The sequence below is a fragment of the Somniosus microcephalus genome, chromosome 5, assembly GCF_052327205.1.
Source record: "Somniosus microcephalus isolate GS21.2 chromosome 5, FLI_Smic_1.0, whole genome shotgun sequence".
Lineage (NCBI taxonomy): Eukaryota > Metazoa > Chordata > Chondrichthyes > Squaliformes > Somniosidae > Somniosus > Somniosus microcephalus.
The window spans coordinates 56,477,386-56,503,651 of NC_140991.1; the positions used below are offsets into that span (position 1 = coordinate 56,477,386).

The 26,266-nt window shown below is 44.4% G+C and overlaps 1 protein-coding gene across 5 annotated transcripts in view; it reads left to right on the forward strand.

Moving 5' to 3' along the window:
* The first annotated feature begins 743 nt into the window (after positions 1-743).
* Positions 744-26,266, forward strand: part of nrp1a (neuropilin 1a) — a 181,577-nt gene continuing 156,054 nt past the window's right edge. The window contains exons 1-3 of one of the 5 annotated variants that reach the window (XM_085987644.1): positions 744-1,021; positions 1,236-1,619; positions 4,423-4,597. In XM_085987644.1, coding sequence (XP_085843770.1) covers positions 1,547-1,619; positions 4,423-4,597 — 248 coding nt within the window. In that variant the 5' untranslated portion in view covers positions 744-1,021; positions 1,236-1,546. Of the gene's footprint in view, positions 1,022-1,232; positions 1,620-4,422; positions 4,598-26,266 lie in introns of all 5 variants that reach the window. The other 4 variants (XM_085987641.1, XM_085987640.1, XM_085987643.1 and 1 more) reach the window with 4 other exon arrangements.

Genomic DNA, 26,266 nt, shown 5'->3' on the forward strand with positions numbered 1-26,266 from the left:
ATACTGTGTGTGAAGTGTGCACAGTAATACTGTGTGTGGGAAGTGTGCACAGTAATACTGTGTGTGAAGTGTGCACAGTAATACTGTGTGTGTGAAGTGTGCACAGTAATACTGTGTGTGAAGTGTGCACAGTAATACTGTGTGTGAAGTGTGCACAGTAATACTGTGTGTGGGAAGTGTGCACAGTAATACTGTGTGTGAAGTGTGCACAGTAATGCTGTGTGTGAAGTGTGCACAGTAATACTGTGTGTGGGAAGTGTGCACAGTAATACTGTGTGTGAAGTGTGCACAGTAATACTGTGTGTGAAGTGGGCACGGTAATACTGTGTGATGTGTGCATAAGACACTAATACAGTATTCTGTACAAGAAGTTCATTCTCACAGCTATATATAAAACTGGAAGCTGAATGTCGTGATGCAGATTGGCAGTCCTCCCTCCGCACACTGGTTAATCTAAGAAAGCAGCCAGGGTGTGTCGAGTCATTTTTTCTGCTTTCGCCGAGCTCTTTCCTCCTTCAAACTGCTGATAACCCGGACCAGTTGCTCGGCTGTCGGCGGCCGTGTGTGTGTGTCTGTCTGTGCAGGGGACCCTGCAGTTCAGCCACTGAACTCTTCTAAAAAAAAGAGTTGGCTGGGCTGCCTGTGCCTGGGCGTTTCTTCCCCGTGTAGTGTGCTGGCTGGCTGGGGGTTAACAGAAATGCTGCTGGGGGAACCAAGGCGGCTGAGTTCACTTTTTTTTAGAACTGAGTCGGATGGGGAGAGACGCAGGGAGGGTTTTGAGTGACTTGCGCCGTCATCACTTGGAGCGATTCCCCACCTCTCTCTCTCTCTCATCCCGAGTACACTTCCAGACCCGCTCCATTATACTGAAAGAGTCACGCCAATCTTCCTTCCCCTGTGAGAATACACTTAATAGGGAGCCTCAGCCACCAGAGTCAATTAATATCCATTTCTGAGTGCAGAACTGGCGACTGGAGAGCGACTAAGATCAGAGGTACAAGAGTGCATCATCACTGCTGAGGTTATTTCAACACTTCGCTTACCTTTACCGGGGCTAATCGCCTTCTGTTTTATTATTTATACTTTTTTTATGTATGCGAATGTGAGCAGAATGTTGTTTTGCTGTCTCGAACTTACAGAATGTTTCGGGTTAAGTGCTTTGTGGGTTTGACTCGTTTTTAATCTCTCTAAAATATTTAATGGGAACCTCCTGACTCTTGTTCTCCTCCCAGCAGAGAATCGTTGTGTTTTGCCGCTGTGATGGGCTGTTGTCTGTGAGGAGTCTCCCACTCTCTCTCTCTCTCGGTGTGGAGCCTGTGGAAAGCCTTTTATTGGCTCGGGACTTCTAGGAAATGGCAACGCCAGACATTGGAACAGGAACAGTGTATCCGCAAGCGGCGAGAGGAAATCGGAGCTAAATGCTTAGGATGCAGGTCGCTCAGATCCCCCAAAGTAACGAATTCCGCTAAGTCCGGGACTCCCTTTTTGATTCTGTCAGCCCTTCTCCTCTCTCTCTGCTCGCTGTTTTCCTAGGAGCTGCAGTGCCATGAGGAAGCACCGGGTCTCTCTGCTACACCTTCTGGCCGTGGTCGTCGGGCTGTCCCGGGCGCACAGGAGTGGTGAGTATCGCCGTTTCCACCCAAAATACAAGCGGGCGCAATGTTCGCGGGTGTGACTCCCTCCCCAGGACACCTCAGACCGGCGACCTGAGCCATGAGACAACAGCTTGCTGGCTGGGGAGGGGCGGTGGGGGTGGGGGGGGGGGGGAGCAGCGAATTAACATTAACACCGCTCTCCAGGGCGCACGGGACAGAGTAAACCTTGATAGAAAGCAGGCTAATCTCAGAGATGGCTGCACATGAGTGTTATTTCATTTTACAATGAAGAGAATTGACAAGCGCGGTGTGGGATTCCTGTGAGGCGCGCAGCAGAGAGAGGGAGTGAAGTGGGCGAGAGGTGTCCTTTCCACAAAGTGAAGTTTCTCACTGATCTGGACGGACACATTCTCACCTTAACACTCCCGAGTTTCGCGGGATTGCCGAGTGCGGGGTCTGAACACTCGGCAACCACACAACTCACCTCCAAGCCTGTAATCGGGGCGTGAGCCGGGAAACCTGAGCTCGGAAATGTGGGAAAATGTGGGATTCGCCGACAGTCCACACGAACTGTGTCGGGCGGACCTGTCGCGTTGTATTCGCTGCAGTCGAATCTCTCCATGGGCGACTCTAGTGCAGGTTTGCCCCAGTACATCGCTGGATATTGGAGAACGGGCCAGCGTTTCGCTCTTGCTGGAACGCGGTTATACTTCACGTTGGCCAAGGGCGAGAGTTACAACGTTGCCCCGACAGTTGCTAGTCTCGGGAAAGGCAATCGTTTCCCTTTGCCACTGGTTGCCCGGATCGGCGGGGGGTCACATCGACCAGCGGCTCTTTTTTAAACTTAAGCTGAGCGAACGTCTGCCTCGATCGCAGTAAACGATCGTGTGAGTGTGCCCAGGACTGGCCAAACAAGAACTCTACAAACACAGATCCAGAGGTGGGGGCTCGGTGCTGTTAAATTATCCCAGTCTACAGAAAGCGCTTGAGAATGAATGCATTATCCCCGCGCCTGGGCTGATATTCGCTTGTTTTTACAGCGGGGGAGGGGGAGAGATCTGTATCACCGCACTCAGCTGTTGGTGCGCGGTGCCGCTTTTAATTTGAAGGATAACCCAGGGTGCAAGTGAGGGGCGGCAGCCAGTGATCTGCGGCTGAAGACAAGCTGGTTCCCTCTTATCTCCAGCGCCCCTCAGACAGGCTTGGCCAGATCATAAACCGCTTGGGGTTTTTTTTTAAAGACGTGCCGCCAAATATATTAACCTTGTCTCGGATGCAAGGAAGCGAGCAGAGCCCTCTATCTCAGACTGACTTCATTCATTAACCTCGGGTCCACCATGAGGGGCTGCCCAGCATCCCCCCCCCCCCCTTGACTTGGTTTGAGATCGCTGCGATCGGAGTTGCCTGGTCTTGATAAATACAACTGGCAGCCCCGAAACTCGGCTGTCATTTAGCCCCCCCCCCCCCCTCCCTCGCCTGAAAAAGGAAGGGAAAGCCCAATAATCGGAGGGGAAAGAGACCTGACTATAACTGGAGAGGGGAAATAACACAGACATGGCATAAAATAATGAAGGGGGATTGGGGGGGGGGGGGCGTTAAAGACAGAGTGATGGCATAAAATTGTAAAATATAAATTAAAAGTTCTGAAAAGTTTTATAGCAAAATACTCCACCGTGCTTTAGTCGCATGGCAGGTCGTAAATGTAAACATCGAGACCCGAGAAAGTGAGAAGTATGGCATGGAAATTACTCACATTTATAAAAATCAAAACTTATCCGGAATGGAGACGCGGAATATTAGAGGAACGTTTGCATTGTATGGAGGGTGGAATAACACGGCACATGTCACAGATCCGCAATAATACGCTCCTTTCATCTTAACCATCGCTGCTCCAACGGTGACACCCCTTGGGTTTCGGTGCATTTGCCAAGAGGGAGAAGCGAAGAGCACCTCGACAGTCTGACCAGCCTCCTTAACGCTGCGCTCCATCCATGAGTAATTCCACTTAACTTATCAAGGGCCCATTAGTCTATTATTATTTTTTTACCTTTGTTATTGGAGACGAGTGAGCATGACCTGGAATCCCATTTTACACCATGGATGGATTGTGTAGGGGGGTTGAAGTGAATTGGGGGAAATACTGAAACAAGGCGACCTCTGATCACCCAGCCCGACCTGGTGCGATCCAGCACTCGCGGGGAAAAGGGGGGAAAAGGTTCAAAGAAAACCGCTTTCCTATCGCGACCCCAATCTGCTCAAATTGCCGATAGACCGAAATACTCGAAACACGTTAAGAGTCGCGTGACAAAGCTATTGTGTGAAATTAAAGATCTTTTATATGGCGCTGGGTGCGGCGCGATGTTAAAAAACCTTCAATCCTCAGAATCCGCTCCCCCACCATTCTCGCTCTGGTCACTGACGCCCCTCCTTAAGCAGCGAGTACAGACTGAAGAAAATCAGGTTTCCGAATCACACTACAGCCTAACGCAAACATGAATGTGTCATTCTCATTGTGTAACAGAAACGGCTATGTCTTTAGAAAACGAATGTTTGAATCAAATGTATGTATGAGATTTTCAAATGTCACCTAGTATTTTATAGAATAGAGTAAGATTTTGACCAAGTATTTTACAGAAAAGGGTAAAATTCTGACCAAATGTTTTATATAATAGAATAAGATTCTGACGAAGTATTTCACAGAATAGAGTAAGATTGGAGAACCTGTAACCCATGCGCAAAGCAGCTGCCTCCTTGCTGAGATTAAGATGTGAAATTTTAAAAATCCATTAGTTTGGTTTGAATGAATATATGTGCTTTTCCTGTGTAGATCGATGTGGGGATACTATACAAATCACGAGTCCTGGGTACCTGAACTCTCCTGGATATCCAAACTCTTACTACCCCCGGGAGAGCTGTGCCTGGGTGATCCAAGCGCCCGAAACTTACCAGCGAATAATGATCAATTTCAACCCTCACTTTGATCTGGAGGACAGAGACTGCAAGTAAGTCCGATAGATTGGAAACAGGTTCGACTTTATGTACAGTGACCTCTAGTGGTAACAAGACATTTACCGGCGAGGAGGAGAAATGATAAACCCTCCTTTACTGTAAGCAAAGGTCAAAATTCCACTTTACTGTAGAAATGCATGCATGACAAATATCGCACTTGCTACAAAATGTCAGCTACTTTACAACCTCTTTTTATCGGACGTATTTACCGCGCGTTTCTACTCGTAACAATCACTTGGGTATCAATGAGGATTGTTACCATTACAAAACGGTGATTCCTTTATCGATGAAAGCAACCGCACAACCAGGCGAAGAAATAATTTCCCAAGGAGGCAATAGGAGTGAATATTGTGTCATTGTTATTGGTGTATTTGTGATTCAAATAATGAGAACACGATTTTAGTAAAGCCTCATACCACAATTGATCATCATAAGTGTTACAAACATATCCATTATTACTGATATCTATGGAATGTGAAGCGAGTAACTTCCCACTTTGTCAATAAGATGCTGTTCAGGTATTTGAAATTTAATATAAACTATAATAACCTTCGACCTACAAAACATAGGGACAATGTGCCTCAGAGCTTAATTAGTATAGACAACCCTTTGCATAAATGTTGAACTCTATTTTCCTGTTGTTTATATTAATAATTCTACTGCTACACATTATTTAGAAGGAATGCCGTGACCTAATGTATAGCTAAATGTGTTGGATTGAGAATAGCAGTTTTCAAACCTTGACCAGTACAGTTGCCATGCATGTGTTGTGTTCAGTAGCACCAGCTATGGATCGAGTGAGTTGTGACAGACAATGTCTTGTGCAATACCTTAGCACAGGTTGTAAATAGCATTTTGACAGTTTATGCTTTTAAGTTTGAATGTCGTTTAATGCATTTATAATATGTTTGATACTAATGGAGAAAATGTTGTCTAATGGGCCACTTGAGAAGCTGACAACCCACTGATCAGTGTTTTGGTTTTTGCTGTAATTTGTCGCATAAATGACTGTTGTCTGAGATGTTTTGAGTTTTAGTCATTTTGTTATTCATTCTTTATTTAGCTCCTTTGTTGCAGTCATGTTTGTTGGTAAAATCTACATTGTTACTTGCCCCAAGCCTCACTGCTTTTACTGTTAGATGTGAATTGTGTGAATTCCTACTGTATTTCAAAATATACTTCACTTAAATACTTAAGCTTTCTCCATCCATAATAATAATAATTTAAAATGAGCCTTAAAATTAAAGTTAGGAATTTAATATTACAGACACAAATATTTCCTGCAAAATTTATTCTGGTTGCATTCTCCTAATTCCTAAGAATGGAATATCTAAATAAAGCTGGGTATCTGACGGTGAAATTCTAATTTATAACAATAAGAGTTTACACCACTATTCCTTCTGTGTCTTTCAAGGGGGAGTACCCCTGTCACAACAATGTTTTCCAATTTAGTTGAGAAGCCTTTAAGAAAATTTGGTTCAATTGATTTTCTTGCTTTTGATGGTATGTATTACTTATGTTGCTGATAGAAACAATTATATATTTTTCAAGGTGATCAGTCACAAAATGTACTGGACTGTCAGAAGGCAAATCAGAAAATTATTATTGCTGTATTATTTGTACTGTGCATTGTCCAAAGGAACTCACTGAAAGGAGGGACACTGGCTCTGAACAAGAAAGAGTAAAGTGATTTGTTTGGATGATGAATGTATACCTGAATGGCTGAGCAAGCAGGAATGGTCCAACACTGCCACTTTCTTATATGTTCTTAATGCCTTCTAAAAATATGTTTACAGCCATGTAATCTTATATATATCTACATAGTCTTGCTCCTCCTTGTATCCTCGCTATGTTGAAATTAAGTCTTATTACACAGTCTCCTACTCTTATTCTTTCACAGGTCTTCTAAACTGTGTAATACTTACCGTCAGCCCATCCCCAGTGTTTCCTCATGCTACAGTCCACAGGCTTTTAAAATCCAAGCTTGCCGTCATCTAATCACTACAGTACTTCCTGATTTACCTCACCTTCCATTTTACTCTTTTAGCCTAAGTAATATCCTGCAGGACTTGGCTGTTCACTTTGTGTAGTATTTAATACGAGCGCAGCAGGATTGCTGGTAGCCAAACCCACATGGTATTTCTTTGTTTCGCCGAATTTGGGAGCGGTTCAGGTTATACCCATACCACAAAGAAAATTCCTTGCATGCTTATACATGGAAAATATCTTGTGCAAAGTAAAAAGGAAATGCCTGAAAAGCACCAAACAAAATCTGAAATCAGTAACAGGTGCTGTAAAGTTCACGGGGGGGCGGGGGGGCGGCTGTTGTATATTTTACTTGCCGTTGGTAACCTTGATATCAAAATTTGAAAACGTCTATGGGAAAAACATATTGTGTCACTGTGGTTTATCTGATCAGAAAATAATTTTAAAACACAGTAACTGGAACATTGTCTGGTAAATTGGGTATCGTTACATTTTATTTTTGTGGAACACGGTTAAGAGGTTCAAAACCAACCTAACTGGAAATTTGCAATTGTAGAGTTTCTGTTGGGTCTGATATGGTGTGAACACCCCCTGGAAGAAATAATTCATTAAGTACAAAAAGCTAAGGCACAGGTTGACACGAGCCAAGGCTTAAAGAATCCTAATCCCGCGATTTCGCCAGACGTGGTGAATCCGATGTGACCGGAGTCGACAACGGCCTTAAACCCTGTACTCCTCTTCATCCCGCCTCCTCCAAGTGATTTTGCCCTGATTGGGCTTGTTAAGCCCACCCTGCGAGGTTCCCGGCCAATTAAAAGGAAGCGGGTCTGATGACGTCATCTGATGATGCATCATCAGCCGGTTTCCTTAAAGGGACCATGTCTACATTCATTTTGACATTTGTGCTCAGTGTTCTACAGCACTGAGGTGTTGCAAACACTGACAAACACTGCACAAAGATGCACGGCTGTACCAGGCTCTTCCACAGCTCCACACAGCACAGGGAGGTTCTTTTCCCTTCCAATGGACAGTAGAGACCTCCCCAAGACACCAACGCAGCCTGGTTGCACAGGAGGACACAAGCAGGGATGTTGTCAGGAGGACCAGGCTGCAGTAGCACAAACCTTTCAATGATCACAGTAGATCACGAAACGTTACTGCAAAGCCACACTCAACCTCATCCAGCTATGCCTCTCATCACATCCCCATCACTCTGCCTTCCCTACCCTACTCATCCTTACTCATGAGCACCAACTTAACTTGCACCTCCACCCATCCCTCTCTATCTATATTATCACTTCCCCATCTCATTAGCCACCCCTCACACTCACCCTCATCCTAGTCCAATCATACGAACTAACAACACACAAGGGTAGGCACTTGGGTGTTTTACCCAATGTTTGTGTAAACTTTCTGTTATTGTGTTGTCAAGCATTGAAATCCTTATTGTCACCACTTTGCCTTCTTGGACTGATTTGTGTGCACCTTTGAAAGTGTCTTAGTGAGTTCCAGTGAATGGTGAGACATAACATCACCCCCCCCCCCCCTCCACTCCCAATGGTGACGAGTGTGAAAGGAATGGCTTGGATATTGTAGGGATGCTTTATGGTGCTGGTGTGGGGTGGTGCCAACTTGGTGCATCATGTGGCAGCCAGGGTGTACAGTGTTAAGTGCAGCAAATCTGGACCATGGTGAGGCCATCGCTGGCATCCTGAGCAGCAATGTGCATGGGTGATGCTGCCCTGTGTCCAGTGCAGCATCAGTTGATTGCGTAGAAGGTTGGTGTGGATGTTGGTGCTGCTGGTGTGCCCGGTGATGCTGGTGTTGGGGCTGATCATGTTGGGATTCTGAGGACCAAGGTGAGATTTTTTCAAGGGCACCAATGCTGATGGAATAGATGACAGGTGAGGTTGAGATGACAAAAGTAATCTGTCAGTGTTGAGATAGGTTGTTCCAAAGAGTTGACAATGGATAGAGAGATTACTCCAAACACTTCAAAAGTGCATAAAGCTCAAAAGTGGGTTCTAAATCATTAATGCTCCAGCTTCTAAGATTGGGAAGTGAACAGCTGTGAAATGGTAGGTTTTATACCACTTTTGCAGCTTTCACCTATTCACAGCAATCCACAGTCATTGCGAACCCGACATACTTACCTGACGTGATAGCCGCTCTCCGGGAACCTCGTTGAAAACCTGGTAAAATGGTAAGTACATGGGCAAATGGTTCTTAACTACCTTTTAATAAGCTTTTAACTATCTAAATTGGCTGATCCACTGCTTGGTGTCAGGTCTGTTCAGGGATGACAGACCCAACACTTGGAAAACAGAGAAGGAGGCGGGTTTACAGCGGGATACCGATCTGCTGTCAACCTTTGTGATTTTGACAGCAGACCCACCTCCAAACCCGCACTCTGAGCGCTGGCAAAATTCAACCCTAAGGCCGCGAATTTAATACCGCTGAGGGGGGGGGGGGTTTGAAGGCGGGTCCACTGTCAAAATAGCAAAGATTGACAGTGGGTAGGAAACCCGCTGTCAACCCACCTCCACACGAGTCTCCCAGGTGTCGGGTCTATCAGCGGAGAACTGACTCGACACCAAGTGGCGGGGGATACAATTCAGCCACTTATATGGCTTGTTAAGAGCTAATTTAAGACCATTTTGAGGCTTACTTCTAATTTTACCTTCTCCCCCACTGGTTATCCGCTGTTCGGGGAACACGCCAGCTCACCCTGGCGTGTTTGGAGTCTGCTCTGATGTTTGTGAAAAGCTGACAGCTGCAGAAGTGGTGTCAAGGATGCCATGTTGCAGATGGTCAGTTTCAGAGTGCAGAAAATGTTGGTTACTGCATTTTTAATACATATAGAGATTTCTTTAGCTTACAAGGTTTTAGATCCAACTGTATGTCCAGTGCCACCTCATTGGGAGAACCTCTCTCGCCATTGACAGATCGCTTCTGTCATCTCACCTGCAGCTGCCATCTATTGCAGCAACTTCGGAGCCATTGAAACAATCAGACCTTGGTCCTCCGAATCCTTCCACGATCAGCCCCAACACCAACATCACCAGGCACACCAACAACATCACCAACCTTCTCCGCCATCACCTGATGCCGCACTGGATACAGGGCATCAGACACTGACAAAATTGCTGGCCGGGAGGCCAGTGATGGCATCACCATGGCCAGATTTTCTTCACTTGATGCTGTAAACCCTGGCTGCCACATGATGCACCAGGTTGACACCATCCCACACCAGCACCATGAAGCATCCCTTTAATGTCCGAGCCATTCCATGCACACTCATCACTATAGCTGGGAGAGGGAGTGGGGGGTGCGGGGGGGAATTATGACTGAACAATCACTGGAACTCAGTAAGACACTTCTCGAGGTGCGCTCAGATCTATCCAATAAGGGGCACCTTTGGAAAAAGAGATTTCACTGTATGACAACACATTACCAGAAACTTCACATGGACATTGGCTAAACCTCTCAAGTGCTTACCCTTGTGTGCTATTAGTTAGTATGCTTGCAGTAGGGTGAGTGTGAGGGGTGGCTAGTGAGATGGGGAAGTGATAAAATAGATAGAGAGGGTTGGGTGGAGGTGCAAGGTAAGTTGATGTCCTGGGGAGGGCTCTTCTGCCTTTGGAAGGGAAGAGAACCTCCCTGCGTACTGTGACTTATGGAGGGAGTCTGTGGAAGGTGCAAGCGTTCACCTTTGTGCAGTGATTGTCAGTGTTGGCAGCACCTCAATGCTGTCAAACACTGACAGAACAACTGTCAAACTCAATGTGGGCGTGGTCCCTTTAAGGAAACCAGCTGATGACGCATCATCAAATGACGTCATCAGACCCACTTCCTGTTAATTGGCCGGTAAGCCCACAGGGCGGGCTTAACAAGGCCAATCAAGGGAAAATCACGTCTGTAGAGCGGATGCAGCTGGGAGCGGGACCAGAACCCGGAAACCAGCTCTCCCGCCCTCATCCCACCTCCTCCATTAAATTTGTAGCCTAAGTGTGTGGAAGAGCACTGTTGAGTCTAGCCAGCTAAAATAGCACAGCTTATCAGTAGAAAGCACTGATAAGCTTCCTGTTGCTTATCTAGCAAGAACCACCCAACTCATTAGGACATTTATTTGCCTGCAGGGTTATCTGGACCTAAATGGGAAAAATCCCACCCCCCAGGGACAAGTCTACCCCTTCAGATGCCACTAATGATGCATGCTGGCTGGTCAATCATCAACAGTGCCCTGGAGTATTGTAGATCTTTGTGACTCCGCTATCTGGTTACTGTCACAGAGCATTGACTCCGTTTCAGCATTCCATTGTGAGGTAGAAGCCAACTTGATGCTAAAGTGACTGTTAATCGCCCCAAGAAGGTTAGCTTCAAGTTGGTCATAAAACAACTAACAAGGCAAGTTTGAGTCCTTGCTAGGCAGACAGTAGGAATTCCTCATCAACACCATAACCTTCCATTTAAAGCATGTGTTCATTGGTACATTCCTTCTGACCACAGTATGGACACACCATACCATATGGTTCAAGATGGTATGGTGTACCTACCAATCATGGTAGGTACTGAACCCTTGATATTTTACCATGGTTTCTAATGCCCAACCTCCAGGTAATATCTCTCAGAAGCTATTGTTAAATATCAAGTTTCTTCATTAGTGATACAACTTCAGTATCATGGAAGGTCCAATGCAGGACAGCTTGCTGTGTGCCAACCACTTTAATGTCCTGGATATACCAATCTTACCCAGCACTAACTGTTAATCCAGCTGCTCTTATGAGGGGCTTTGACAATGTGATAGGCCCATTTTGTGGCTGACTCCCCATCCAAGATACAGAGTAACAGGTCAATGTAAGCCAGAGTCCTCTCTCCAATTATATCCCCTTTTTGCCACAAATCCATCTCATAGATTGGTCCTGGAACTTGTACATGGGTTGAAGGAAGCCCTTCCATTACCTGCTTTGGAGTTCTGAACCACAAAGTTTTGTCACTCCTAGTATGCACGTATGAGGATATATTTGCCAGTTTAATCAGAAATAAAGAAAGAAAGAGAATAGAAAGAACTTACATTTATATAGCGACTTTCATGTCCTCAAGATGCCCCAAAGTGTTTCACAGCCAACAAATTATTTTTGAAGTATAGTATTCATTGTTACGTAGGAAAAGGAAGTGGCAAATTTTCACACAGGAAGGTCCCACAATCAACCATGTGTTAAATTATCAGTTAGTTGTTTTTTGGTGGTGTTGGTTGATATAGGCCAGGACATTATATTAACCAGAAATTTTTACTCAGCCATTCAGAAAAACTTTAGAAAAAGACATCATTCAGAGAAACATTAAAAAAGGCTTGGGTAAACAGATGTTTCAAAAACAACAACAATAACTTGTATTTATATAGCACGTTTTACATAGTAAAACGTCCCAAGGCACTTCGCAGGAGTGTTATAAAACAAAATTTGACACTGAGCCACATAAGGAAATATTAGGGCAGATAAAGAGGTAGGTTTTAAGGAGCGTGTTAAAGGAGGAAAGAGGTAGGGAGGCAGAGAGGTTTAGGAAGGCAATTCCAAAGCCTAGGGCCTTGGCAGCTGAAGGCACAGCCACCAATGGCGGAGCGATTAAAATCAGGATGCTCAAGAGGCCAGACTTGGAGAAGTGCAGATATCTCGGAGGGCTGTGGGTCTGAAGGAGATTACAGAGATAAGGAGGGGAAGGCCATGGAGGGAGTTAAAAACAAGGATGAGAATTTTTAAATTGAGGCATTGCTTAACCAGGTTAGCGAGCACAGGGGAGATGGGTGAACGGGACTTTGTGCGAGTTAGGACACGGGCAGCAGAGTTTTGGATGACCTCACATTTAGGGAGGGTAGAACGTGGAGGGTAGAACAAGAAGTCTAATCTTTCTTAAATTAACTTATTATTTGTGGCACCAAAAAAATGAGAGGATTCTGATGGAGTTAGTCAAAAAAGTGTTTTGCACTTGTAAGTTCATCTGAACTGAGATAACCCTGAACCATTGACGTCGCTGTTTCTCATTGCTGCTGAAACTGCTTTGATTTTGTGTCAACTATGGATTCCTATTATAATTTTAATTCATGTTCCATGGAATGCAATGAAAGACGCTGCAGACATTCAACCAGTTTTCTCAGTTTTGCAACAGGAGTTAGAATGTAATGTGCATTTTCAAATATAGTTTGCAAATTACCAAGCACTTTAAACACGGCTTAATCTACAGTTAGTTATAAAAGCCAGTGGTATACCTGAATTATTGATGCTGTTTAGAGCTCCATTGCTGTGGAGAACCTTTGTAATATTCTGGTTATACTACATTTCGGGAGTTGGATCAGATCCTAAGCTTTGTTCTAATCCACCACAATCAAACCTCCAATCAGGGTATACTTGGAATAATTTATGTGTTCCCAAATGGTGCTGATATAGACAAATGTTACCTTAAAAGCTGGTTTCAGACTAGTGCCAATTCTGATGTGTGCGGGTATAACCTTTTGCCAGACCCAAGGCCAAATCCCCTGCTCCCTGTTGCAACTGTTGAATCTTTCAGTCCCACTAGTTGCACCCCTTCCAATGCTCCGTAAAATGGTTCCGTGTTCTGCCCTCCATCTGCTGTTACTGCTGCTTAGTATTAAACAAAACTCTTAAATTTTAGGAATTATTTGTGCATGTAATTCATGCTGTAGAGGTGACGAGTGAGAGCACAGAGCATAACTCCATTCAACCAACCTCACACATTTGAAATACTGAATAAGACTGAACCACATGGGACTAAAGCACATGACTTATACTTGCCCTGCCAATTTATAGCAGACTTCCCTTGACTTTGACATGCACCTATCATAAATATTGTGATTTCCACTGGCTCAGAACAAGATAGCTGCGGAGACCTAGATGCACTGTTACAATTAGGATCAAATGTCTTCAGTTGGGGAGCGATAAAGCTAAAAAAAAAAGTCAAGACAAAAACTCATGGAAGAACTCAGTCCACATGTAGGGAATAGGTAAAAAGGTCAAAACAATTGAATATATTCTTTCTAAATTTATATCGAGAGGATGAATACTCACTTCAGTGAGTGAAGTTGATCATATAAGGTGAACTAATTTCAGTTCAAAAGAAACAGTCTCCAGTTTTGTAAATAAGTAAGGAAAATGGTTATTAATTTCACATTTTTTTAATGCTTATTTCTATTTTTTTTGAATATTTTTATTTAGTCAGTGAGTTACTGGGGATCCAGCTCAGTGGAGTGACTTAACCCAGCTGTGCAATAAAGCTAAATTCACAGCAATAGGGTTGTGGCGCAGAAGGATTGGGTACTTAAGTTCAATGTTTTCCTTCTACTTCTTAAATGTTTTTTAAGTCACATATTTTCAGCTGGCCCTCCACAATGTGGCTAAGGCAAGTGGAAGAAATATGATTGTGCAGTGGTATGACCTAGCAACAGGAGGGCAGAAGTAGTCAGGAAGGAGATGGCTATATCTAAAGGCACATTTGGTTCAGGAGTGAGGCCAGTCAAATGCCCCAAGTGCTTTCCATAGGGGAAAGAAAAAAAATAGAAGAAAGGAACACAGAAGCAGATGCTGATCTGCACTGCGAGGGTTCGGAGAGGTGGCTGAAAGCTTGATTGAAAATATGGGTTTTGAGAAGGTTTTTAGAGTGGGAGAGAGAATTGGAGAGACAGAGGGATTTTAAGAGGGAGCTTCAAAGTGTAGGGCTGAGGTATCCTGAAGGTTCTGCCACCAACATTGGTGCAAAGGGAGGGTCTGTACAAAAGACCAGAGGGCATCTAAGGCTGTAGATACAATGGGGTTTGGCCTCAGAGAATTTGATATCAAGGCTGAAGATTTTAAACTTAAAATAAGAAGTAAAATGCTGCAGATACTGGAAATATGGAACAAAAACAGAAAATGCTGGAAGCACACAGTAGGTCAGTCAGCCTCTGTGAAGAGAATAGACAAGTTAACAGACATGCTGTGTGTTTCCAGCGTTTTCAGTTTTTTGTTTTAAGTTTAATGTGTTGGGCGACAGGAAGCCAATGTACGTCAGCAAGGATGGGAGTAATGGGCGAGTGAAACGTAGTGCAGGCCAGTTGCTGAGTTTTGAACAAGTTTGAGTTTATGTAGAATGTAGGATGGGAGGTCAGAAAGGATAGCATTGGAGAAATTGGATAAAGGTTTCAGTGGTCGTGAGAGTGAGGTAGGGGCAGAGGCGGGCGGTATTTCAGAGGTGCAAATAACTGGTCTTGGTAAAGAATAGGATGTAGGGTTTCAAGCTCAGCTCTGGGTCAAACAGAACACTATGGCTTTGCATGGTTTGGTTCAACCTGAATCGGTGGCCAGGGAAGAGGATGCAATAAGTTTGAAGTGAACGGCGTTAATGGTGGGAACCAAAAATGATGGCTTCAGAATTCCCAATGTTCAGTTGGAATTTTTTTTTGGTTTATCCACAGCTTGATGTCAGAAAGGTAGTCTGACAGTGCAGAGGTGGTTGTGCGTCTGGGGAAGTGGCTGAGAGTACAGTCCTGATCTGACTCTAAAGTGCACCATTGGGAGACCTTCTTGAAGAGGTTGCGTCATAGAAACATAGAAACATAGAAGATAGGAGCAGGAGTAGGCCATTCGGCCCCTCGCGCCTGTTCCACCATTTAATGAGATCATGCCTGATCATCCAAATTCAGTACCCCGTCCCTGCTTTCTCCCCATATCCCTTGATCCCTTTAGCCTTAAGAAATATATCTAACTCCTTCTTGAATATATTTAATGAATTGGCCTCAACGGCCTTCTGTGGTAGAGAATTCCACAGGTTCACCACTCTCTGGGTGAAGAAATTCCTCCTCATCTCAGTCCTAAATGGCTTACCACTTATCCTTAGACTGTGATCTCTGGTTCTGGACTCCCCACCATCGAGAACATCCTTCCTGCATCTAGTCTGGCTAGTCCTGTTAGAATTTTATGAGTTTCAATGAGATCCCCTCTCATTCTTCTAAACTCTAGCGAATGCAAGCCCAATCGACCCAATCTCTCTTCATGGTCATTCCTGCCATCCCAGGTATCAGTCTGGTGAATCTTCGCTGCACTCCCTCCATGGCAAGAACATCCTTCCTCAGATAAGGCGACCAAAACTGCACACAATACTCAAGGTGTGGTCTCACCAAGGCCCTGTACAACTGCAGCAAGACATCCTTGCTCCTGTACTTGAATCCTCTCACTATGAAGGCCAACATACCATTTGCCTTCTTAACCGCCTGCTGCACCTGCATGCTTACCTTCAGCGACTGGTGCACAAGGACACCCAGGTCTCGTTGCACTTCCCCTTTTCCCAATCTATTGCCGTTCAGATAATAATCTGCCTTCCTGTTTTTGCCGCCAAAGTGGATAACCTCGCATTTATCCACATTATACTGCAACTGCCATGCATCTGCCCAATCATCCAACCTGTCCAAATTATACTGGAGTTTCTCGGCATCCTCCTCACAGCACACACGCCCACCCAGCTTTGTGTCATCTGCAAACTTGGAGATATTACATCTAGTTCCCTTGTCTAGATCATTAATATATATAGTGAATAGCTGGGGTCCTAGCACCGATCCCTTCGGTACCCCACCAGTCACTGCCTGCCACTCGGAAAAAGACCCGTTTATTCCAACTCTTTGCTTCCTGTCTGCCAACCAGTTCTCTATCCAAGTCAGTACCTTACCCCCAATCCCATGTGCTTTAACTTTACACGCTAATCTCTTATGCGGGACCTTATCGAAAGCCTTCTGAAAGTCCAACTACACCACATCCACTGGTTCTCCCTTATTATTCTACCAGTTACATCCTCAAAAAATTCCAGTAGATTAGTCAAGCACGATTTACCTTTTGTAAATCCATGTTGACTTTGATGGATCCTGTCACTGTTTTCCAAGTGCTCTGCTATTACATCTTTTATAATGGACTCTAGCATTTTTCCCCACTACCGATGTCAGGCTTACCTGTCTATAATTCCCCGTTTTCTCTCTACCACCTTTTTTGAATAGTGGGGTTTCATTAGTTACCCTCTAATCCATGGGAACTGTTCCAGAGCCTATAGACTTTTGGAAGATGATCAGCAATGCATCTACTATTTCTAGGGCCACTTCCTTAAGTACCCTAGGATGTAGATTATCAGGCCCTGGGGATTTATCGGCCTTCAATCCCGTCAATTTCCCTAACACCATTTCCCTACAAATACTGATTTCATTCAGTTCCTCCCTCTGATTAGTCCCTATGTTCCCTGACATCTCTGGGAGGTTATTTGTGTCCTCCTTTGTGAAGACAGAACCAAAGTATGTATTTAATTGGTCCGCCATTTCTCTTGTTCCTCATTATAAATTCCCCTGATTCTGACTGCAAGGGACCTACGCTTGACTTCACCAATCTTTTTCTCTTCACATATCTGTAGAAGCTTTTACAGTCAGACTGCCAAGGCTTGACTGCACGTTCAAAACATTTAAAACTTATCATTCATGAGTGTTGCTTTGTGCATGCATATAAGCATACATGTGCGGTGCTCTCTCATGGCGATGGGAATGGGATTTATTTGCACCCAACAGTATAAATTGGTTCTGCTAGTTGCAAACCATTCTTGGCAGCTATGACAGGTAGCATGATATAGCCTCAATCTCAAAGTACAAACAGAGCTATTGAATTTAATATTCCAAACTGACATTGGATTCAGCACCGTTACCATGCAAATCTAATGTGCATTTAGAATACTGCATGGGGTAATAGAGTCATTAACCTGGAGTGTTTCACTCTCAACTGAATATGTTAATTCAGCTCCTTTCACAGTCAGGTTCAGCAGTTCCTCTATGTCAGTTCCTTCAACAATGTCATTAATACTCGGCGTTTTTAAAACAAATATATAAAAACATTTGTACTTGACAAATGGCATACTCCTTGAAATTACACCACTGAACGCTTCATATGTTGGTGGCTTTCTGTTTAAAATAAATGGGTTAACAGCTCCACTGAAATAAAAGAGAGAAGAATTTCAGACAATTGTGTGCTAGTATCCCACACTATGATTTAGGGCCATAGTTTCTTTTTTTTCTAAAGATGGTTTAAGTTTGTCTGTGTTTAAATACTAGTGCTTTGTTTCCCAAAATACTCAAAGATAATGGTTTGTTACTTACATAATACTTGCAAGTAAAGCTGCCACTATATCAATATATACAGAAGAATTACAATTTAAAAAAAAACTTCCATAGATATGTTACTGTCTGATACCGCAGACCAAAAGTTAATATATTAACTATAAAGATTTACTAAGGACTGGGTTCTTCCAGCAAACACTAACCCAGGCTTTATAGGCTTTGCTAATTGGGTGTGACATTGGATTTAGCCATAAATCACATGAAAGTGCTACAGTTAGCATTCCGTAAGGTTTGCCTGGGATGTTGGCCTCTTGAAAGTAAACCGATGCATGACTGCACATCCTTCAAGGGAATCGTCCCCGTTCACCTGAAGTTAACAATTTATAGAGGCTGCATTTAGAATTTGACACTGTTATCTCCTTGAACCAAATTGGCCAAAACAGGACTCAAGCTCAGGACTGAGCTTGTGGCCCTTTGAGGTTCATCAGGTTAGGAAGGAATTTCACCATGTTAGTTCTGTTGAATAAATCATAGAGAAGGCAACCTTGACCTTCTGCAAACAAACGATTTAACCGAATGCACTCACAAAGCATTCTTTCCTAAGGTAATGTCATTGGAAGGCCCAATTCATTTAAGAAAAACTCTGAATTTAATTTAAAGCCAGATCATTTAGAAAGAATAAAATCAAAGATTAGGCTGCTAATATAGTTTTGTTAGTTACATCTTCCTCTCTACACACACACACACATTCTTTTCTCAAATCACAATTGTCCAGCTCCATGGATCCTTTCTTCACGTGAGTGTCTCCTCATTGTCTCAAATCATAGATCCACCCCTGAGCATAATACATGACCTCAGAAACATCAACTTGAATTTATATAGCGCCTTTGAGGTAGTAAAGCATCCCAAGGTGCTTCACAGGAACGTTACCAAACAAAATTTGAAACCGAGCCACAAAAGGAGATGTTAGGACAGATGGCAGAAAGGCTTGGTCAAAGAGGTAGGTTTTAAGGAGTGTCTTAAAGGAGGAGACAGAGGCAGAGAGGTGTGGGGAGGGAATTCCAGAGCTTAGGGTCTAGGCAGCTGAAGGCATGGTCGCCAATGCTGGAGCAATGAAAATCGGGGATGTACAAGAGGCCAGAATTGGAGGAGCGCAGAGATCTCGGCGGGTTGTAGGGCTGGCGGAGGTTCCAGTGATAGGGAGGGGTGAGGCCACGGTGGTATTTGAAAACAAGGTTGAGAATTTTAAAATCGAGGCGTTACCGGACCGGGAGCCAATGTAGGTTAGCGGGCACGGGGTGATGGTTGAATGGGACTTGGTGTGAGTTAGGATACAGGCAGCAGAATTTTGGATGAGCTCAGGCTTCTGATGCTAATACTACATTGTGGTTCAGTTGACATAAAATGTGCTTAACAAGGATGAGGTAGGTTAACTGTTGATCTTTTGGCTAAAGTGGAGATGTTACTTTGACTGACTCAGTTAAGAATTTGTACAACATGTATGGATGGTGAAATTGAGCAGCAGGCCTGCTAGTAATGAAATCCATGACCATATCCATTGGAAGAGTCTACAGTTTACTATCCAGTACACTACTCAGTTAACATTTATTTTTAATTCTTTCCCACTTAAAAGTTGTCTGAAACTGCTTGAATTGCCAATGAGATAGATAGAAATGACTTTTAACTAGATTATGTGGTCAAAGTATAATTTGGACTAATGCATCAATAAATCATTCTAGGGTCAATAATTAATTTAACTATGCACAATAAGCCAGTGATATGCTTCATGAGATCAAAGGATCTAATATATGTGAAATATGGGGAAGTAGCTGTAAAACAGAATCCTGAAAAGGAAGGCTGTGAGAAGGCGCATACTTCCAAAGAAACTTTGGTCCCACATAACAAAGCATGACAGAGCAGAGAAAATGACAAAGATAGTATTGAGAAGGATAATAAATAACATAATTTTCTTTGGCCATTATGGCATTTCCAGCCCTAAGGGGGTCGTTACTGCTCATCAGGTCAATAATAAACACTTCAGCACCGGTAATGGCTGTAATGTGCTCCAAAAATTAAGCTAGAGGTCTTCCAGAGAGACGGCACAATGGGGTGGAGATACCAGACTTCAAGTTGCTGAGAACAACATAAATCTTGCAAGAGTACAAAACACATATCATTTACTAAGGTTCTCAGGCACTCCATTTGTGAATGGGCTAGCTAACTGGTTCTTAACTGGCGAATCCTCTGGCTTTTGAGCCAACACTCTCCTTTGTTTCCCAGTTAGCGAACAGCTACCATTGTCAAAATATTAAGCACTCTAACAGCAGACATCTGTACTGCTGGCTATCCATGCACACCATCCATTAGAGTGTGTTTCAAATTTCGCTAGCAGTAGCGAATACAGGAAATCTTCACAAACAAATTTATGATGTTGCTACATACATACTTACGTTGAAGAATTTGGCAGTACAGGGAAAAAAAGGTCAATCAACTTCAACGAATGTGAACTGGAGAAAAAGGTGGATAATTTGGAAATGTTATGTTTTACCAAACCTTACGGCCAATAGCACCTAGTTCACCTGGTAACCCAACAATGTCATAATGCTACGCTTCTACTTATTGCTACTTCAGTTTAAGGAAAACAGATGGGAATTTCCTCAGAGCTGCTTACGATCCGCAGCCGTAACTTTGCTGGACGTGCGGCGGGAACCCTGCTTATGTCACACTTCCAGCGAAACTGCGGCGTTGGAGTGAGAGCAGCTCTGAGGAAATTCCTGGTATGGATGTGTTTTTTTGAGCATGGCCTCTGTGACCTCCTCTATTAACATGCCATTGCTGGCTTACGAATTCCTGCAGAGTTCTGGAAGGTGATTGGAAAAGGTAGTGGTATAGAAGTTAATGGCCACTGGTAAAGCGGTGCCAATTATACATTGACTATGCAACTTGGCATGGTTGACTTGCTAATTCCTGCATTGTTGTGGAAGGTGTTTAGAAAAAATGGTAGTGTAGAGTTAATGGCCACAATCAGTCTCCTGGCTAATGGTAAAGCAGTGCCAATTACACATTGAGCATACAATTCCTGACATAGGTCAGGGAGAAATTTCAGGCATTGCATTTACAAAAGAGGAAGATAATTGATTCTTATCTGGTACACCTCTACTCTTTATACAATACTACCGTCTTCTCCAGTTTTTCAATGGTTGCATTTTGAAAGCTGTTTGTAAAGTAATCGACACCACGTCAGCGAACATTTCAACAAACTGAATCGTTTCTTGTGAAAGCTGGCATCAAACTATCCCGTTCAAAAATACCTCCAGTGTCAATGTTGGAATTTGGCTGATTTTCAAGTTGCCTCAGCCTTTAATTATCAGTTGAATTGCCTCTTAATGACATTGACGGTGATCATTACTGCAAGCTATCAACCTGCTCAGCAAAATGCAAACAGCTGGTAATTCTACCCAAACACTATCACACATAAGAAAATCCAGCTCTAAACATTTCCAGGTTTTCATGTATTGAAGTCTGTCGAAGCATTCCTCTGATTAGATGATTTCTTTTTCTGTCACACTATTCTGGTAAAAGACTGCAAACAATGACGGAGAACAAAAAGGATATTTACAACTGTAGAGAAAGGGGAAAGAATATTCTGCCTTTTAAACAATTTTTTTTAGGTAAGGGGTAGGCAGCTGTAGAAAGAGAAATAACAACAGAAAATGCTGGAAAAACTCAGCAGGTCAGGCAACATCCGTGGAGAGAAATTTGAGTTGACGTTTCGGGTTTGACCCTTCTTCAAAACTGGAGAGAAAAGGAACTAGATCGAAGGCAGGGCTGCGATCGGACAAAAGAACAAAAGAACAAAAGAATAAAAGAAAGAGAAAACTATCTGAAGTTCATGAGCTTGTTTTGAGAATCACTAAAAGTGTCATAACTTGCAGCAGGTGTGTGCTGAAAAGGGGCCAAACTTGTCACCTGAGGCAGAGAAAGATACACATCTGATGTTCCATGATTTATTTTTACTAGTTTTTCAGAGACATTTCAAGCAGCTTTATTTACAAGTGCTAGACACTTGAGACTCGCAATTAATTATCCGAGGACAACAAATAACAACTTGCATTTATATAGCGCCTTTAATGTTGTAAAATGTCCCAAGACGCTTCACAGGAGCGTTATCGGACAAGAATTGGCACCGAGGCGAAGAAGGAGATATTAGGACGAGCGACTAATAGCTTTATCAAAGAGGCAGGTTTTAAGGCGAGATAGAGTAGGGGAAAGAAGAGGGGTGACAGTATTAACCACAAATCCAATTACTACTCAAGAATGTAAGGATGATATAGGGGATGGTGAAAAAGGTGAATCTATTAATGAAAAAGAGAATGGCTACTCTGTTAGAAGTTTATTATACACTGATGAACATTAGACTGGAGACAGAGGAAGTAATATGTAGACAAATTAGAGAAAAACACAGAAGCAATCACACTATAGTAATGGTTAATTATCAAAAGATAAACCCTGTGCCTGCTGACCTACATGGACTCCTGATCCAGCAACACCTTGATTTTAAAATTCTCACCCTCGTCTTCAAATCCGTCTATGGCCTCATCCCTCCATATCTCCGGAACCTCCTCCAGCCCTACAAGCCTCCAAGAACTCTCGTTCCTCCAATTCTGACCTCTTGCACATCCCTGATTTCCTTCACCCCACGATTGGCGGCCGTGCCTTCAACTGTCTAGGCCCCTAAACTCAGGAATTAACTCCCTAAACCTCTCCACCTCTCTACCTCATTGACCAAGCTTTTGGTCACTTGTCTTAATGGCCTAGAAATTGGCCTGAGGCGCCCAAGCGGCGCAAAGTTCGCCTGGGTGCTGGAATTTGCGCCGTGATCGCCGCATTAGCGATCGCCGCAAATTCAGTTGAAGTGCCCCTAGAGGGAGACGGGGCGCGGCTCGAGGCGCTCCGCGTCCCTCTTAGGGCACTGAAAGTGCTGCGGCATGGCACGCTACGGTACTGCAGGCCTTCCTCCCACTGTTAAGGGGGAGGGGCCTGCAACAGCGCGAGCCCCGATCGCGAGTGCCGGCAAAAGAGCCCGGCACCAAGGAGAAGTGCTGGACTCTCGGGAAACAGCCGGCAATGCCGCCGGAGGGGGGGGGGGGACCAGGAGGCCGGGGACGGAGGTGCTGGCAGGCGGCCGCCGAAAAAGCGGCCGCCCCGCACCTCCACCTTAACTTGCACCTCTGCCGGCGCAGCAAGGCCCCGTGAACCGGGCGCGGGTAGCAAACGGCGCTACAGTGGCGTTCGCTACCAAATATCGAGATCGGGGCGCGAATGGGGCGCTACGCACACCGATGACGTCATCAGTGGCGGCGCAGCGCAAAAGGCTAACGCCACCATTAGCGCCCCTGCTGAATATCGTGGGAGGCGCAGCCAGTGGCGCTACAGCCACTGACTGCCTCTTTAGGCGCTAACAGGTGGCGCTACTCACCCAATTTTTCCCCCAATATCTCCTTTTGTGGATCGGTGTCAAATTCTGTCCGGTAATGCTCCTATGGAACACCTTGGGATGTTTTATTATGTTAAAGGTGCTATATAAATTCAAGTTGTTGTTGATGCCTGAGCAAAAATAACACGCAGGCACGTAGTGCAAGGGCATTAAACATTCATCGTTGAAATTTGTCATTCAGAAGTTAACCCTATGATGCAATAAAATTTCAATTATTTGAACCTAGGACGGTATGTATTGAGATTAGTATTTGAACCTAGAATTGACAGTTTTTGAAGCTGATTACTGGAGCCATTGAGCTACAGTAGCTTTTATGAGCTCTATGTGCCAGAAACATGGTTGGGACTATGGGACTGTTACCTGTGGAATGCAGTTGTATCAGGGTGAATAGTGCAGGCTGGAATGCTGGTGTTTTTGCCCTATTATGGTGGTATAATGAATTTCACAGTCTCCAACTCCAGGAGGCGATAAGCTGTAGCTGTCCCTCTCCCTCGGGGCATTAAGGTGGAGAGTTTATGGCAGTGCAAGTTCGTGCATAGTCTGTCGGAAGAAATGAGCTCCCAGGCTGACTGACTTTTTCCTTGTTTCTGTTCTTCTGTTCTCAAGCATTGGCAGAAAATAATATCTTTCAGCATTTTGGTCCAACGTAGTGGCCTCAGCATTTCTCAGACCATACTGGAAGATGTTCTTAATACTCTACTGGCTTTTTTTTCACTCAATCCATTAATGTTTTTAATGAAAATGGATAAATAGAACCCAAGTCTTGCGGGGGGGAAATTTGTTTGCTTTGTGCCTCCTGTTAACGCCCTAAGAGGGCGTTAACGGAGTGCAAAGCAACTAGCGCCCGGGCGTGACACCGCCAACGCCTCCCGCGAAATTCAGCAGGAGGTTAGCGGCGGCGCTAACTGTTAGCACCCTGCAGCCCTGCGCCGCCGGCGATTACGTCATCGCCATGCGCAGCGCCCCGCTCGCGCCCCGGCCGCGATCTTCGGGAGCGCCCACTGACTTACCGCCGGATGCTATGTCCGAAGGGGTCAGGGGGGCCTACCTGTGGCCAGGGTGGCGCTATTTAAAGGCGAGGCGCCAGGCGGACATTTTTGTTGCTGGCCGCCTGCCAGCACCTGCCTCCGCTGCCGTCCCCGGCCTCCTGACCCGCCCCCCACTCCCCGCGGAGTGCCGGCTACGTTCCATGAGCCCGGCACTTCTCTTGAGTGCCGGGCTCTTTTGCCAGCACTCCGATCCCCGGTGGCCCAGCTGGGCCTCGGGTCATGCTACGCTAGGCCCATCCCCTTTAAGAAGGGGAGGAAGGCCTGCAATACTGCGGCTCGACATGCTGCAGCACATGGCACTGCGGCACGTAGCGCCACGATATTCCCTTGCAGCACCCCAGGAGGTTGGCGGGGCACTTCCAGTAGCGCCCACCTTCCCTCTTGGGGCGCTACCACTCAATTGCGGCCATGGGGGCGCTAGCGCCCCGGCGATGTTAGCGCCCCAAAGGGGGCTCGACTCAATTTTTCCCCCTTGGTCTCTGTGTAACAATAATGGTTTCTTTGCACAACCTGATTCTGTTGTGCCCTTGGAAGCCATTAATTTTCTGTTTGAAGATAAATATCTAAGGTTTCACATTGTGTATAAGCTGTTCTGAATTTTGTTTGTTGCTTTCCGGTTGATTTTTTACATAAACTAATGAAATAATTTGGAGAAGCAAAATACTGCGGATTCTGGAAGTCTGAAATAAAAACAGCAAATGCTGGAAATACTCAGCAGGTCAGGCAGTTTCTGTGGAGAGAGAAACAGAGTTAACGTTTCAGGTCTGTGAGTTCTGATATAAGGTCACTGACCTGTTTCTCTCTTCCCAGATGCTGCCTGACCTGCTGAGTATTTCCAGCATTTTCTGTTTTTATTTTTTTAATAATTTGGAGAAGTTGGAGTTCATGCAGGGTGGGGCTTGGGTGCTGAGTGAGGAGAATATTGGACAAATTAAGCTGGAAGAGACAAAGGCATGAATGACCATTTCAGGGTGGTAGGGCTGAGGTTTAGATTTCTCCGTGGCCTTGCCCCTCCCCCTCTCTGTACATCTTACAAACCCACACCTCCATCCCGTCCCCCAACCATTCTGTTCTTCTAATTCAGGTCGTTTGTGCATCCCCCTCTTCCTTTGCCCCACCATTGGTAGCTGTGCCTTCAGCTGCCAAAACCCCATGCATTGGAATGCTCATCCTGAACCCCTCCATTTCTGCAGCTCCCTCTTCTCCTTTAAGACCCTCCTTAAAACCAAGGTCTTTGACCATGCTTTTGGTTATCCCTCCCAACAACTCCTTCTTTGGCTTGGCATCCATTTTTATCCTTTCACTAGTGTAAAGTGCCTTTGGACATTTTACTATGTTAAATGTATGAGAGATGTATAAGTGCTATATCTATATGTGCTTTATAAATGCTTGTTGTTTTTGAGGTAGGGACAGAAATAGACCCCAATATTCTGTGATCTGGAGCAGAACAATGTGAGAACTAGCAGTTTCAATAATCAATGGGGATGTTAGGTAGAATTAATAATTGATTCAAAAGGACTGGAATGTAATCAATGCACTGATATAAGATCATGAAGCAGAAAACTATTGTTTATAATACTTAAGTAGCATAGAATGCATTGGAGAGCGGGAATTTAGGGATTATGCTCTCTGGTTTGAGAAAGGGGTGGGTAGCAGGATAGTTGGGCATTACAGAGTCATTTCCCTCTGGCTACCTCTGGCTGTCTGATGAACTTTGATGTTTGAGATTATCATCTATGTAATACTTCTATCTCTTCCACTTAGAAAATGATCTATGACGAATTATCGCTCTCCTCTAAGCCACTCATCTTGGGCACGCAATCCATTGTTATATTTGACTTTCTATGGGAATCAATCTTGCATCAAGCTGAAGCAGCTGGTTTTTACCAAGTGATAATTGTAGCATTATTATATTGTTACTTATTTAATTGCCCCTATTTATATTGCTGATGATGGCAGCCAGGAATTGCTAACAGTGTTGTATTACCTGATGTTAATC